Genomic DNA, 14,058 nt, shown 5'->3' with positions numbered 1-14,058 from the left:
TGTCCAAACGAGTGTGAGTACGATTGTCACTTCATCATCATCGCGTACACCTCGATGTCGGTGTAGTGCGTGGAGATCAGGGTGGGAACCGGAGGAGTGTAAACAAGTGCGTGGCAGCAACCTCGACGATCTGCTGTCAATCCAAGAGGTGTCGTGCGTGGGCATAGCAACCCCAGACGGTGGCGGAATGGAGATATACACGAGGCATTCGAGGATTGTGCGTGGTGGGATCTGAGAGGGAATGAGAGAGGGAAGCCACTTACAGGAAGGCCGGACAACCAGCTAAGAACCTGATGAAACTACCCCAGAAAGCCAGGGACAGCTCCGATGAATCCAGATCTCGCGGCTGATTAGAGTCACTTGCTATTTGGGGTCTAGCGGGTGGACCGCCTCAGGCTGTAAGGCGACAAGGCCACATAGTGGCCGAGAGGCGGTGAGGGGAGAAACGAGGGAAAACACATGACAGATGGGGGGCGGTGAGTTGCCAGCGGTCTTTTCCTAATTAGGTATAGTGCCATGCTGGCCCCCCTGACGACCGCAACATCAACACTCTCCCTAAGCCGATCTAATCAATCCCGCTTTGCGACAACAACCACCTTCCACCGGAGAGTCTCGCTCCCGTCCTTTCACCCCCTCCCAAACAAAGGAAAGGTAAGTCCGGACGGTGTCGCTTAACTTTGCCTGCGACCTATCTGCTTCTTTGCTCTCTCTCGCGGTGGGGGTGCATCACCAACATCGCCCGTCAACAACTCCCGATCGCCTGCGTCACCGCCTCGCCGAGGGGTTCTTATCAACGCACGGTTCTAGATTTGCGCCAGCCACCACCGCCCCATGAACCCGTAAGTTGATCGAAAGGGGTGATTGGAAGTGTGGTGCCTCCAACTCCAGATTCGCTCTGGTGATAGAATCATTTTTCTCGCCGGTGGTCCCGCACACATTTGATTTGCGGCCCGCCTGGTGCCCAACGCGAGAGGAAGATGCCAGCCGCCGACGATTCACCTTCCAAGGGGAAGAACGCCAACGCCGTGGAGGAGTACTCTATTGAGTACTACAAAGCCCAATATGAGTCGATTCAGGAGGAGCTACACGATTTCCAGCTTTCCAGCACCGAGCTGGAGGCGGAGATGGAAAAGGAGATGGAGGATAAGGAGAAGCGCGAGCGGCAGCTAAGGGAGAAAGTTGACAACCTGCGCTACGAGGTAGATGAGTGGAAGGTGAGTGACTTGAAGTTGCCTTGCATGCATTATTAGATCTGGTGATGCGCGCAGAGACTGACCTTGGCGGCATTCAGACCAAATACAAGCAGTCAAAGAGCGAGGCGAACAATGTGCAAAACACCCTGCAGAAGGAGATCACCTCCCTGCGCGATGCCAATCGTACTTTACAGTTGAAGCTGCGTGATATTGAAGTCGCCAACGACGATTACGAGCGACAAGCCCGGAACACTACCTCGTCCCTGGAGGACTTGGAATCCAAATATAACGTCGCTATCGAGCGTGGAGTGCTGCTGGAAGAGGAGATCAGGAGTGGGGAACAAGAGCGCGAAGACTTGCGGATTGACAATCAGCGTCTGAGAGACGAACTCTCTGACCTCAAGGTTGAAGCCGAGATCGTTCAGGAGAAGTTGCGACACACCGAGGGCCATGGGTTCCGTCGTCGCAAGCCGACACCCTTGTACCGAAGCCCGTCGACTCCACAGACCCTCGAGATTTTCGATCGGTCTCCTGGCGCAGGCACTTCGTCTCCCGTATTTGCTACCCCTCCTGCTAAGTCAACTTTGGCTTCTTCAACCGCAACTCCTCCCTCGCCGCCCATCTCGGAAGCCTCTACCAACTTCCGCAAGTCCATCAACGCTACTCCCACATTCCCTCGAACCAGGGCAACTGGCGCAGAACCAGTCAACTCACGGACCCTGCATAATGGCAGAGCCCAGCCTGCTCGGCCTGCTCCTCACTCACGCACTTCATCTCTCGCCTACAGTAACAGCGGCTTCAGTAATGGCGGCTTCAGTAATGGCGGCTTCAGTAATGGCGGTCGCTCTACCCCCTCCATGTCTTACTCTTCCCGCAATAGCCTGTCTAGGTCAACCACCTCCCGGCCCTCTGGTCTTCCCAAATCTGGCTCACTATACCAAATTCGTGGACTTATTGGCAAGATGCAGAAGCTGGAAGAACGTGTCCAGTCTGCCCGGTCCCGTCTTCCAGCACCCTCTGAGACCTCCTCTCGGGGATCTCCCCACTCCCGTCAAGGTTCAGTGATCGGGGATAGCCCAATGCCCTCCACTGTCACGGTGCGGAAAAGCTCCCGCAAACGAATGAGTGGGAGTAGCTATGGCTCATCCGTTCGAGATAGCGAAGGCACCCCTTCTCATCTCCCTCAGAGCCGCCAGTCAACCGGGGCTCGTACCGGTGACAGTCGGCCGAGCAGCCGAACAAGCTTCTCCAGTCGGAGCTCGTTTAGCCAAAGTGTGCATTCCGGAGTGCCGATTGGTCGCCCTGAAAGTCGGCAGAGCCGCCCTGGTGCCAAGACGCCTCTCGGCCACTACTCAACCAACCCCACGACGGAAAGCCGCCGACCTCGGTCCTCTCTGAGCAACCACAATGGACAAACGCCCTCTGTGGGAAGCATGTCCAATATCGATGAGGATAATGACATTTCTACCCCGATTGTTTCCCGTATTCCAAAGGACACGCGGCGACCCTCGGTTTCGGCTACGCCTCTTGGAATTAAGAAACGTACCACTAGCGGCATGTCGGCTATTCCCACGCCCCGCAGCTTCAAGACAAGTATCGGGCCGGGAGCCATGCCTCCACCGTTGGAACGCAAACAAAGTGACATCGGAGAGACCTATTAGAGTGCCTTTGAAGCTCGCCGTCCTCAACGCCCGCATGAGCGGAAACCATGAGGAATGCACATAGATCAGAGGCCACCCGTCTCTTCACTCGATTTCGATTCTTTCTGCCTTCTATTTGCCTGGCATGTGATTTGCATCTACCTCGTTTAGTCGCTTACTCGTTGTTCCATTGCAGCCACCTGGATTGTGGTCTGACGAGACCTCTTCTCCAACCACCTCGTGATTTCGCGTCGTTCTGTATAGGCCCATTTTTTTGTTTCTTCTTGGCGCTGATGCGGTGGTTATTTGGGTCTCTCATCTCTCTATCTACATACATCTGGGGGCTTGATTTTTGGCTGTTTGTGCTAGATATCTGGCCCCACACTCCCTGTTCGATACGGCTCCAGATAGACTCTGGGGCGTCCTAAGCTGTGTCTCAGCATCTTGTGTTTCCCTTTTTTTTTACTTGTGTACGTCGCGAGGCGTTTGATAATACCCACGATGCTATGTCTTTGAATTGTGCTGTAGTGGACTTGTATCTACCTCTTTCTAGTAACGTTTCGAAGGATGTGTAATGTAGGAGACATACTGTAACGGATGTTGGTGAATCGGCGTATGTAGAGGATTGTCGCTAGGGCTACCTAAGGTTCGGCATTGCAGGTGGCTCTAACCTTGTACAGACTTATAGAGACGATCCATAGGTGCTCACGGATGGGGATTGTGCGGAATATATATCTGTGTTGGGGCGGGAGACGTATCCCCAGCTAAACGCTCTTGTCAATGGTATTCCTCGAGGAGAAAGAGCGTCATCGCAATTACACATTCACCGCGGCTCCAAATAGTGGCCTGCAGCCCTGCGTGTCCTTTGCGTCCACTCCCACCATCCCAGTCTCAAGCAAGAGGCTCACCACTCCCTCGTAGCCACCATTCGTCGCCCAAGACAACGGTGTATGTCCTATAGAGTCCCTCGAGTCTATATCTACCCCTATAGTAGCAAGTAATTGCTTCACAACCCCCTCATGTCCACGCATCGCCGCCCAAGACAACGGTGTGCGCTCGTCATTAACCCTCGAGTCCACGTTCACACCCGGCGTCACAAGCAACACTTCCACGACTTCCTCATACCCACCAATCGCCTCTCAAGTCCACGGCGTGCTCCCACCGCGGTCCCACGAGTCTACATGAACCCGCCCAGTCTGTAGCAAAAGCCGCACGACTGCCTCGTGTCCACGCAACGCAGCCCAAAATAACGGCGTGCGCCCTATGGTGTCCTTCGCGTCTACTTCCACCCTCCCGGTTTCAAGTAAGAGCTTCACCACTGCCGCGTGTCCATTTATCGCAGCTTGGAATAGAGGAGTACTGCAGTCGATGGGTTTTAACACCTGTGTATCATTTGGGCCTTCTGGGACGCTGATTTGAGCCGCTGCCTCCACGTTCGCGCCTTGCGAAATGCTGAGTCGAGCGGCCCATAGTAGCGCTGAACTTCCGGAGTTATGTGAGTTACGTCGGTATAGGTATGGATTTATAAGGGAATGGAATAGTCGGTTGGTTTGGGCTAATGAGTTGATGTCTCTTTCAAGATCTAGGAAACTGGCAACTAGAGTAATAGTTTAGTGGGTAAATGAGAAAGAGGCATGTTCACAAAAACATGTCGATTTAGGAGTAGCTATGTATGTTAAAATTGTTGACACGAAAATTAGAGGAGAGCAGAATATCGGACAGGTTAACTATCGCGTTGTCCTTTTCTTGACGAGCTCGTAAATAAGCTTTTCTGTGGAAGTTGATTATGTTTGTATTTCGGGGTCCAGACGCCTCAGACCTACTCCGTACAGTAAGCAGTACTGTACGGAGTAGTTGCCTTAACAAGCTGGATCTCTCAGACAAGTAATGTAGTTTACGATGTATTGATTTCGAGTTCAAGGCATCATGTGATTAGGGTTTAACAGTGTATCTATACACATATAGCTATAATAACCTATCGGCAGTACTGTAAGTATGTAGTGGGATTCCCAAGTTGGCAGTTGGCCTTCAACCACGGTTGATCCCCCTCCCGCTGGTCCGTGCAGAAAAGCCCTCAACGTTTCGCCGGGAGAGGAGGAATACTACGTCATCGCTAGATCGGTTGTGTTCTTTTGGGGGCGGCACTTCGATCTGAGTCTGACTACTCTCCGGAGTTAAGTAAGGAGTAACTTTAAGGGATTATGGGCTGGATCGTGAGACTCGTGTGGGGGACTTTAATTGGGTGGATGGATGAGCATAATATATTAAATAATTACTCTTACCGTATGTAGTATTATGATAATTCCACAGCAGATAAAGTACGGAGTATATCTATAGCTTATATACCTTGAGGAGTTTCCCCTCTCGATCTGCTGACTTGCTGAACCTCGTCCGGGACATAGATTGTGACAGATTACCCTTGACCCGATCGCACTCCGAGAGGACAGGTTATAGCCTAGAAGCCAGAAGAAAGTCGCCGAGTCGGTGTCCGAGCTCGGTGGGGCGGGGATCGGAGGTTGGCTAGCCCAAGTTGGTGAGGTGTCAAGGTACTCAAGGTGTCTTCGGGTACTATATGGAAGTATCTGTTTGTAGTAGTAGAGAATGGACGTATATTAGATGGAGAAGGAGAATTCAGGAGAAGAAGAATCCCAAAGAAAGAGGATTCGAATTCCACTTGTCTGATTGGGTATCTGAATGGAAATGGCGTGAAAAGGGTGGGACATCGTGGTGGTGTTGCTGCTAGTGGAACCGGCCCAACAATCGGGGAGTTGGGGAAGACGAGCAAAGTTGTTGCGGGCAAAGGTGAGAATGAAGGGTAGAAGTACCGGGCCATACTAATTACTATGTACCGGTACCTCCTGCCGCCCCCCGATTCCCGAGCCGGTGGGACTGCGCAAATCATCCCTCAGCATTTTTTTTCCTTTGAGGATCTTTTTTCTACTTGGCCTCGTCCGCAATTGAATTCTTATTCTCTTCTCCTAATTTCCTCCAATTCCTCTCAATCTCGGGTCTTTTTGCTGGTGGTCCCGGTAAGTCCAATTATTATTATTCTTCCTTCTTTACTCCTGGTTCCTGAACCCGAACCTGAACCCGAACCTGAACCTGAACCTGAACCTGAATCTACTGTAACCCCATCCCCGTCCTGGTGGTGTTTATCCGCAAACAACCAATCCCGCTCAACGGGAACTGCCCCGAGCTGTCCGCATCGGGGTGACGAAGCTGCCAATCTGCACATAAGCAGCAATTGGGTCATCCCCGACGGATCGCCTCGGGAATGAGGAAACGTGGATTCAGCATTCAGCTCTCAGCATTAGGAAATCACTTGCGCCCAGAATTATCATTCCGTGAAGCTTTGGAACTAACCTGGTTCTCGTTCCTGTTTTGACAGATTGGAAAAAAAAAGGAAAACGGAAAATCCGTCTTCTCTTCTTTTTCTCCCCTCCTCAACGCTTCTTCTTTTTTCTCTCTCCGTCCGTAACGAAGCCGCCGGGCATCTTTGGCACTTCCTCTTCGCCACTCCCTGTACATTACCGACTTTACCCTTTTTTTACTCTACATCCATTTTCCTCCCAGCAGCGCTGTTTAATTCTTCGGAACCTTGGGCCTCTTGTCTCCGCCAATTCCAGCTCGGGTACTCTCTGATCAGCTCGAACCCCTACGGAGCTGCATCCTGATTTCCCCCCGTCTCACACACACATTCCTCACACATACGCCATCATGGCTGCTCCCAACGGCAGTGCGCCTGTCAATGGCCACGACAGCTCCAATGCCGATAAATACAACCTCCCCTCACATTTCATCGGTGGCAACCACCTCGACGTAGCACCCCCCAGCTCCGTCAAGGACTTTGTTGCCAACCATGGCGGTCACTCTGTCATTACTTCGGTGAGTCTTTCCTTATCGCGCAAACGAGAGAGGACGGGACAGAGAGAGGCGGACGGACGACCGTCCGTCGAGAACGACACTCAAGACAAATCGTGGGACCAACAGGACGGAAATGACTGACAATCCAATCTTTCTCACAGGTCCTCATCGCCAACAACGGTATTGCTGCCGTCAAGGAGATCCGATCAGTGCGGAAATGGGCCTACGAGACCTTTGGCAATGAGCGTGCCATCCAGTTCACTGTCATGGCCACCCCGGAGGATCTGCGCGCCAATGCCGACTACATTCGTATGGCCGATCAATACGTTGAGGTCCCCGGTGGTACCAATAATAATAATTACGCCAACGTCGAGCTGATCGTCGATGTGGCCGAGCGCATGGATGTCCACGCCGTGTGGGCTGGCTGGGGTCACGCATCCGAGAACCCTCGGTTACCCGAGTCGCTTGCGGCTTCGCCCAAGAAAATTATCTTCATTGGACCCCCCGCCTCGGCTATGCGCTCTCTGGGTGACAAGATTTCTTCCACCATTGTCGCACAGCATGCCGGTGTCCCCTGTATCCCCTGGTCCGGTACCGGTGTCGAGGAGGTGACGATCGATGACAAGGGCATTGTCACGGTTGAGGATGATGTCTACAGCCGTGGTTGCACGCACTCGCCTCAAGAAGGTCTGGAGAAGGCTCGCGAGATTGGCTTCCCCGTCATGATCAAGGCCTCCGAAGGTGGTGGTGGTAAGGGTATTCGTAAGGTCGAGAACGAGGAAGACTTTGAATCCCTGTACAATGCCGCTGCCAACGAGATTCCTGGTTCGCCCATCTTCATCATGAAGCTTGCTGGCAACGCCCGCCATTTGGAGGTCCAGCTGTTGGCTGATCAGTACGGTAACAACATCTCCCTCTTCGGTCGTGACTGTTCCGTCCAGCGTCGTCACCAGAAGATTATCGAGGAGGCTCCCGTCACTATCGCCAAGCCCATCACTTTCCAGGCCATGGAGAAGGCTGCCGTCAGCCTGGGTCGTCTGGTCGGTTACGTGTCTGCCGGCACCGTCGAGTATCTCTACTCGCACGCTGATGACAAGTTCTACTTCCTCGAGTTGAACCCCCGTCTCCAGGTCGAGCATCCCACCACCGAGATGGTCTCCGGTGTCAACTTGCCCGCTGCTCAGCTCCAGATTGCCATGGGTATCCCTCTGCACCAGATCCGTGACATTCGTTTGCTCTACGGTGTCGACCCCAACACCTCCTCCGAGATCGACTTTGACTTCTCAAGCGAGGAGAGCTTCAAGACCCAGCGCCGTCCCCAGCCCAAGGGCCACACCACTGCCTGCCGTATCACCTCTGAGGATCCCGGTGAGGGCTTCAAGCCTTCCAGCGGTACCATGCACGAGCTGAACTTCCGTTCTTCGTCCAATGTCTGGGGTTACTTCTCCGTCGGTACTGCCGGTGGTATCCACAGTTTCTCCGACAGTCAGTTCGGTCACATTTTCGCTTATGGTGAGAACCGTTCGGCTTCGCGGAAGCACATGGTTGTTGCGCTCAAGGAGCTGAGCATCCGTGGTGATTTCCGTACCACTGTCGAGTACCTGATCAAGCTGCTCGAGACTCCCGCTTTCGAAGATAACACCATCACCACCGGATGGTTGGACCAGCTGATCTCCAACAAGCTGACTGCCGAGCGTCCCGACCCCATTGTTGCTGTGATCTGTGGTGCCGTCACCAAGGCCCACCTTTCCAGCGAGGCTGGTATCGAGGAGTACCGCAAGGGTCTCGAGAAGGGTCAGGTCCCCTCCAAGGATGTCCTGAAGACCGTCTTCCCTGTGGACTTCATCTACGAGGGCTCCCGCTACAAGTTCACTGGCACCCGTGCCGGCCTGGACAGCTACCACCTGTTCATCAACGGCTCCAAGTGCTCCGTCGGTGTCCGTGCCTTGGCTGACGGTGGTCTGCTAGTCCTGCTCAACGGCCGCAGCCACAACGTCTACTGGAAGGAGGAGGCTGCTGCCACTCGTCTGAGTGTCGATGGCAAGACCTGCCTTCTCGAGCAGGAGAACGACCCCACTCAACTGCGCACTCCCTCTCCCGGTAAGCTGGTCAAGTTCACCGTCGAGAACGGCGAGCACGTTCGTGCTGGCCAGCCCTACGCCGAGGTTGAGGTCATGAAGATGTACATGCCCCTCATTGCCCAGGAGGACGGTATTGTGCAGCTGATCAAGCAGCCCGGAGCCACTCTCGAGGCTGGTGATATTCTCGGAATCCTGGCTTTGGATGACCCCTCGCGCGTCAAGCACGCCCACCCCTTCACTGGCCAGCTGCCCGACATGGGTCCTCCCGTTGTCGTTGGTGCCAAGCCTCCTCAGCGCTTCGTTCTGCTCCACACCATTCTCGAGAACATCCTCCGCGGTTTCGATAACCAGGTCATCATGGGTGCCACCCTGAAGGAGCTGGTTGAGGTCCTGCGCAACCCCGAGCTGCCCTACGGCGAGTGGAACGCCCAGTCCTCGGCTCTGCACTCCCGCATGCCCCAGAAGCTCGATACTCAGCTCCAGACCATTGTTGACAAGGCCAAGGCCCGCAAGGCTGAGTTCCCTGCCAGGCAGCTCCAGAAGACTATTGTCCGCTTCATTGAGGAGAACGTCAACCCTGGCGATGCTGAGATTCTCAAGACCACTCTCCTGCCCCTGGTCCATGTTATCAACAAGTACCTGGATGGCCTGAAGACCAACGAGTACAATGTGTTCATTGGCCTGCTCGAGCAGTACTACGAGGTTGAGAAGCTGTTCAGCACTGGAACTAAGCGTGACGAGGATGTGATCCTGAAGCTCCGTGAGGAGAACAAGGAGGATATTGTCCCCGTCATCCACACCGTCCTCTCTCACAGCCGCATTGGTTCCAAGAACAACCTGGTCCTTGCCATCCTGGACATGTACCGCCCCAACCAGCCCAACGTTGAGAATGTCGGCAAGCACTTCAAGACTATCCTCAAGAAGCTGACTGAGCTGGAGGCTCGCGCTGCCGCCAAGGTCACTCTCAAAGCCCGTGAGGTTCTCATCCAGTGTGCTCTGCCTTCCCTGGAGGAGCGCCTGTCCCAGATGGAGCACATCCTGCGGTCCTCTGTTGTCGAGTCCCGCTACGGCGAGACTGGCTGGGAGCACCGTGAGCCCGACTTTGGTGTCCTCAAGGAGGTTGTTGACTCCAAGTACACCGTCTTCGATGTCTTGCCTCGCTTCTTCATCCACGCCGACCCCTGGGTTACTCTCGCTGCTCTCGAGGTCTACGTGCGCCGTGCCTACCGTGCCTACACCCTGAAGGGCATTGACTACACTGCCGGCGCCGAGTCTCCCATCCTGTCCTGGGACTTCACCCTCGGCAAGCTTGGCCAGCCTGAGTTCGGCTCTGTTGGCTCTACTCAGCCCTCCACTCCCAGCACCCCGACCGCTGAGGCCAGCAACCCATTCAAGCGCATCAACTCCATCAGCGACATGTCCTACCTGGTCAACGACCCGGCCAGCGACCCCATTCGCAAGGGTGTTATCATTCCCATCCAGTACCTCGAAGATGCTGAGGAGTACCTGTCCAAGGCTCTGGAGGCCTTCCCCCGTGCCGGCTCCAAGACTAAGCGTCCTGGTGACAATGGCCTGATCGCCAACCTGGAGGGCAAGCGCCGCCCTGTCGTCAAGACGACCGAGAGCGACGAGCTCACCGGTGTTCTCAATATTGCTATCCGTGATATCGAGGATGAGGATGACTCTCAGATTGTGGGCCAGATGCAGAAGCTGCTTGCGGATGCCAAGGACGAGCTCCTGGCCCGCCGTGTTCGTCGTGTCACCTTCATCTGTGGCAAGAAAGGTGTCTACCCCGGCTACTTCACTTTCCGTGGCCCCAGCTACGAGGAAGACGAGAGTATCCGTCACAGCGAGCCTGCTCTGGCCTTCCAGCTGGAGCTGGGTCGTCTGTCCAAGTTCAAGATCAAGCCCGTCTTCACCGAGAACCGTAACATCCACGTGTACGAGGCTATCGGCAAGGGTCCTGAAAACGATAAGGCTGTTGACAAGCGTTACTTCGTCCGTGCTGTCGTGCGTCCCGGCCGTCTCCGTGATGATATTCCCACTGCGGAGTACCTCATCTCCGAGGCTGATCGCTTGATGAACGACATTCTGGATGCCCTGGAGATCATTGGCCACAACAACTCTGATCTCAACCACATCTTCATCAACTTCTCTCCCGTCTTCAACCTGCAGCCCATTGATGTTGAGCAGGCTCTCGCCGGCTTCCTGGACCGCTTTGGCCGCCGTCTGTGGCGCCTGCGTGTCACTGGTGCTGAGATCCGCATTCTGTGCACTGATCCCACTACCGGCATGCCCTACCCTCTGCGTGTCATTATCAGCAACACCTACGGTTTCATCATCCAGGTCGAGCTGTACATTGAGCGCAAGTCCGAGAAGGGCGAGTGGATCTTCCAGAGCATTGGTGGCACCACCAAGCTCGGCTCCATGCACATGCGTCCTGTCTCCACTCCTTACCCTACCAAGGAGTGGCTCCAGCCCAAGCGTTACAAGGCTCACCTTATGGGAACTCAGTACGTGTACGATTTCCCCGAGCTGTTCCGCCAGGCCTTCCAGAACAGCTGGACCAAGGCTGTCCAGACCATTCCCTCGCTCGCTTCGCAGCGCCCGCCCACTGGCGAGTGCATCGACTACAGCGAGCTGGTCCTGGATGACACCGACAACCTAGTCGAGGTTTCCCGTGAGCCTGGTACCAACACCCACGGTATGGTCGGTTGGATCGTCACTGCCCGTACTCCCGAGTACCCCCGCGGCCGTCGCTTCATCATCGTTGCCAACGACATCACCTTCCAGATTGGTTCGTTCGGTCCTCAGGAAGACAAGTTCTTCCACAAGTGCACTGAGCTCGCTCGCAAGCTCGGTATTCCCCGCATCTACCTCTCTGCCAACTCCGGTGCTCGCATTGGTATGGCCGATGAGCTGATCCCCTACTTCTCTGTTGCTTGGAACGATGTCGAGAAGCCCGAGGCTGGCTTCAAGTACCTGTACCTCACCCCTGAGGTCAAGAAGCGCTTCGATGCCAGCAAGAAGAAGGAGGTCATCACCGAGCTGATCCACGATGAGGGTGAGGAGCGTCACAAGATCACCACCGTCATTGGTGCCAAGGATGGTCTTGGTGTTGAGTGTCTGAAGGGCTCTGGTCTCATTGCCGGTGCCACTTCCAAGGCTTACGAGGACATCTTCACCATTACCCTGGTTACCTGCCGTTCCGTTGGTATCGGTGCCTACCTGGTCCGTCTTGGTCAGCGTGCCATTCAGGTTGAGGGTCAGCCCATCATCCTGACTGGTGCTCCTGCCATCAACAAGCTGCTTGGTCGCGAGGTGTACACCTCTAACTTGCAGCTTGGTGGTACCCAGATCATGTACAAGAACGGTGTCTCGCACATGACTGCCAACGACGACTTCGAGGGTGTTGAGAAGATTGTCGAGTGGATGAGCTTCGTTCCCGACAAGAAGGGTGCCCCCATCCCCATCCGCCCCTGGTCCGACGACTGGGACCGTGACATCGGCTACTTCCCTCCCGCCAAGCAGGCCTACGACCCTCGCTGGTTGATTGCCGGTAAGCAGGACGAGGAGGGCTTCCTCCCCGGTCTGTTCGACAAGGACTCCTTCGAGGAGGCCCTTGGTGGCTGGGCCCGCACTGTCGTTGTTGGTCGAGCTCGTCTCGGTGGTATCCCCATGGGTGTCATCGCTGTTGAGACTCGCGCCGTTGAGAACGTCACCCCCGCTGACCCTGCCAACCCCGACTCCATGGAGATGATCACTCAGGAGGCCGGTGGTGTCTGGTACCCCAACTCGGCGTACAAGACCGCCCAGGCTCTGCGTGACTTCAACCATGGTGAGCAGCTGCCCGTCATGATCCTGGCCAACTGGCGTGGTTTCTCCGGTGGTCAGCGCGACATGTACAACGAGGTCCTCAAGTACGGTTCGTACATTGTCGACGCCCTCGTCAAGTACGAGCAGCCCATCTTCGTGTACATTCCTCCCTTCGGCGAGCTTCGTGGTGGATCCTGGGTCGTCATCGACCCCACCATCAACCCCGACCAGATGGAGATGTACGCCGACGAAGACGCCCGTGGTGGTGTCCTCGAGCCCGAGGGTATCGTCAACATCAAGTACCGCCGCGACAAGCAGCTGGACACCATGGCCCGTCTGGACGCCACCTACGGCGAGCTCCGCCGCTCCCTTGAGGACACCTCCCTGTCCAAGGAGCAGCTGTCCGCCATCAAGGCCAAGATGGCCGAGCGCGAGGAGCAACTCCTCCCCGTGTACCTCCAGATCGCTCTGCAGTTCGCCGATCTCCACGACCGCGCCGGCCGCATGCAGGCCAAGAACACCATTCGCAAACCCCTGCGCTGGCAGAACGCCCGTCGCTTCTTCTACTGGCGTCTGCGCCGCCGTCTGAGCGAGGAACTCATCGTCAAGCGCATGGTCGCCGCCTCCGCTTCTCCGTCTTCCCGCACCGGCGCCATCCCCTCGTCCACCGCCACCGCTGCTGAGACTACCCTCCCCCCGCTGAGTCCCCCCGCGCCGAGCACCTGCGCACTCTGCATGCTTGGACTGGTATGCTGGATGACGAGCTTGAGCACGACGACCGCAAGGTCGCCATGTGGTATGAGGAGAATAAGAAGGCTGTTCAGGCTAAGGTTGAGTCCATGCATACTGATGGCGTTGCCTCTGAGGTTGCTTCCCTGTTGATTGGGAACAAGGAGGGTGGTCTGCGTGGTGTCCAGCAGGTTCTTTCTATGTTGCCTGTTGAGGAGCGTGAGACTGTTTTGAAGTATCTTGCTTCTGCTTAGATGGGAGTGAAGATTGCGTCCGAGAAAGAGTTCGGTGTGGAAATTATAGATAAATCATGACTTGATGTGTCTTCTTTGTTTGTTTTGGTTTTTGTGCATGGTGTTTGAGTTTCTTTTGTGGCATGACTTTGTTTTATAATTACTTTTATGTTTTTCTTTCCCATGAATACATTAATTGGGTCTTTAAACTCTTGTTTTCTCTTTCTCTTTGCTACCTAGGCTTGTAGTGTGGTGTAGCGTACATGTTTGGGAAGATCTATCAATATCCCATGTAGTAGAGGGTCGTATGCCGTGCTATCTAATTTGAGGTTCGTGTTGTTCGCGTACGTCGGTAGAAATGGACCTCTATCCATAGTTAGATAAGTCCTCTTGACAAGAATCAAATCGAGAGAAAAGTGACCGAGACCATTTAACACTGACCTTATTCTGATGTTTCTCGAGCATGAACACGACACCTCCGATCTGGTATCAACATAGACCA

The 14,058-nt window shown here is 54.8% G+C and overlaps 2 protein-coding genes across 2 annotated transcripts; both read left to right on the top strand.

The window, feature by feature from the left end:
• Positions 1-977: 977 nt before the first annotated feature.
• On the top strand, positions 978-2,854 carry nde1 (nuclear distribution protein NudE; the record flags this gene model as incomplete). The annotated part of the gene is made up of 2 exons (XM_057152188.1): positions 978-1,214; positions 1,292-2,854. The coding sequence occupies 2 exons, from the start codon at positions 978-980 to the stop codon at positions 2,852-2,854; spliced, it is 1,800 nt and encodes a 599-aa protein (XP_057009993.1).
• Positions 2,855-5,789: 2,935 nt separating this feature from the next.
• Positions 5,790-13,577, top strand: N7473_006247 (acetyl-CoA carboxylase ACC1; the record flags this gene model as incomplete). Its single annotated transcript, XM_057152187.1, is given in 4 exon segments — positions 5,790-5,862; positions 6,222-6,718; positions 6,859-13,341; positions 13,359-13,577. 3 exon segments carry the CDS (start codon positions 6,551-6,553, stop codon positions 13,575-13,577), a joined length of 6,870 nt encoding a protein of 2,289 aa, XP_057009992.1. The 5' UTR covers positions 5,790-5,862; positions 6,222-6,550.
• Between the last annotated feature and the right edge of the window lie 481 nt (positions 13,578-14,058).

The sequence above is a fragment of the Penicillium subrubescens genome (genome assembly GCF_028828155.1).
Source record: "Penicillium subrubescens strain IBT 31985 chromosome Unknown utg000004l_segment0_segment0, whole genome shotgun sequence".
Taxonomy (NCBI): Eukaryota; Fungi; Ascomycota; class Eurotiomycetes; order Eurotiales; family Aspergillaceae; genus Penicillium; species Penicillium subrubescens.
This window is presented reverse-complemented; position numbering and strand designations above follow the sequence as displayed.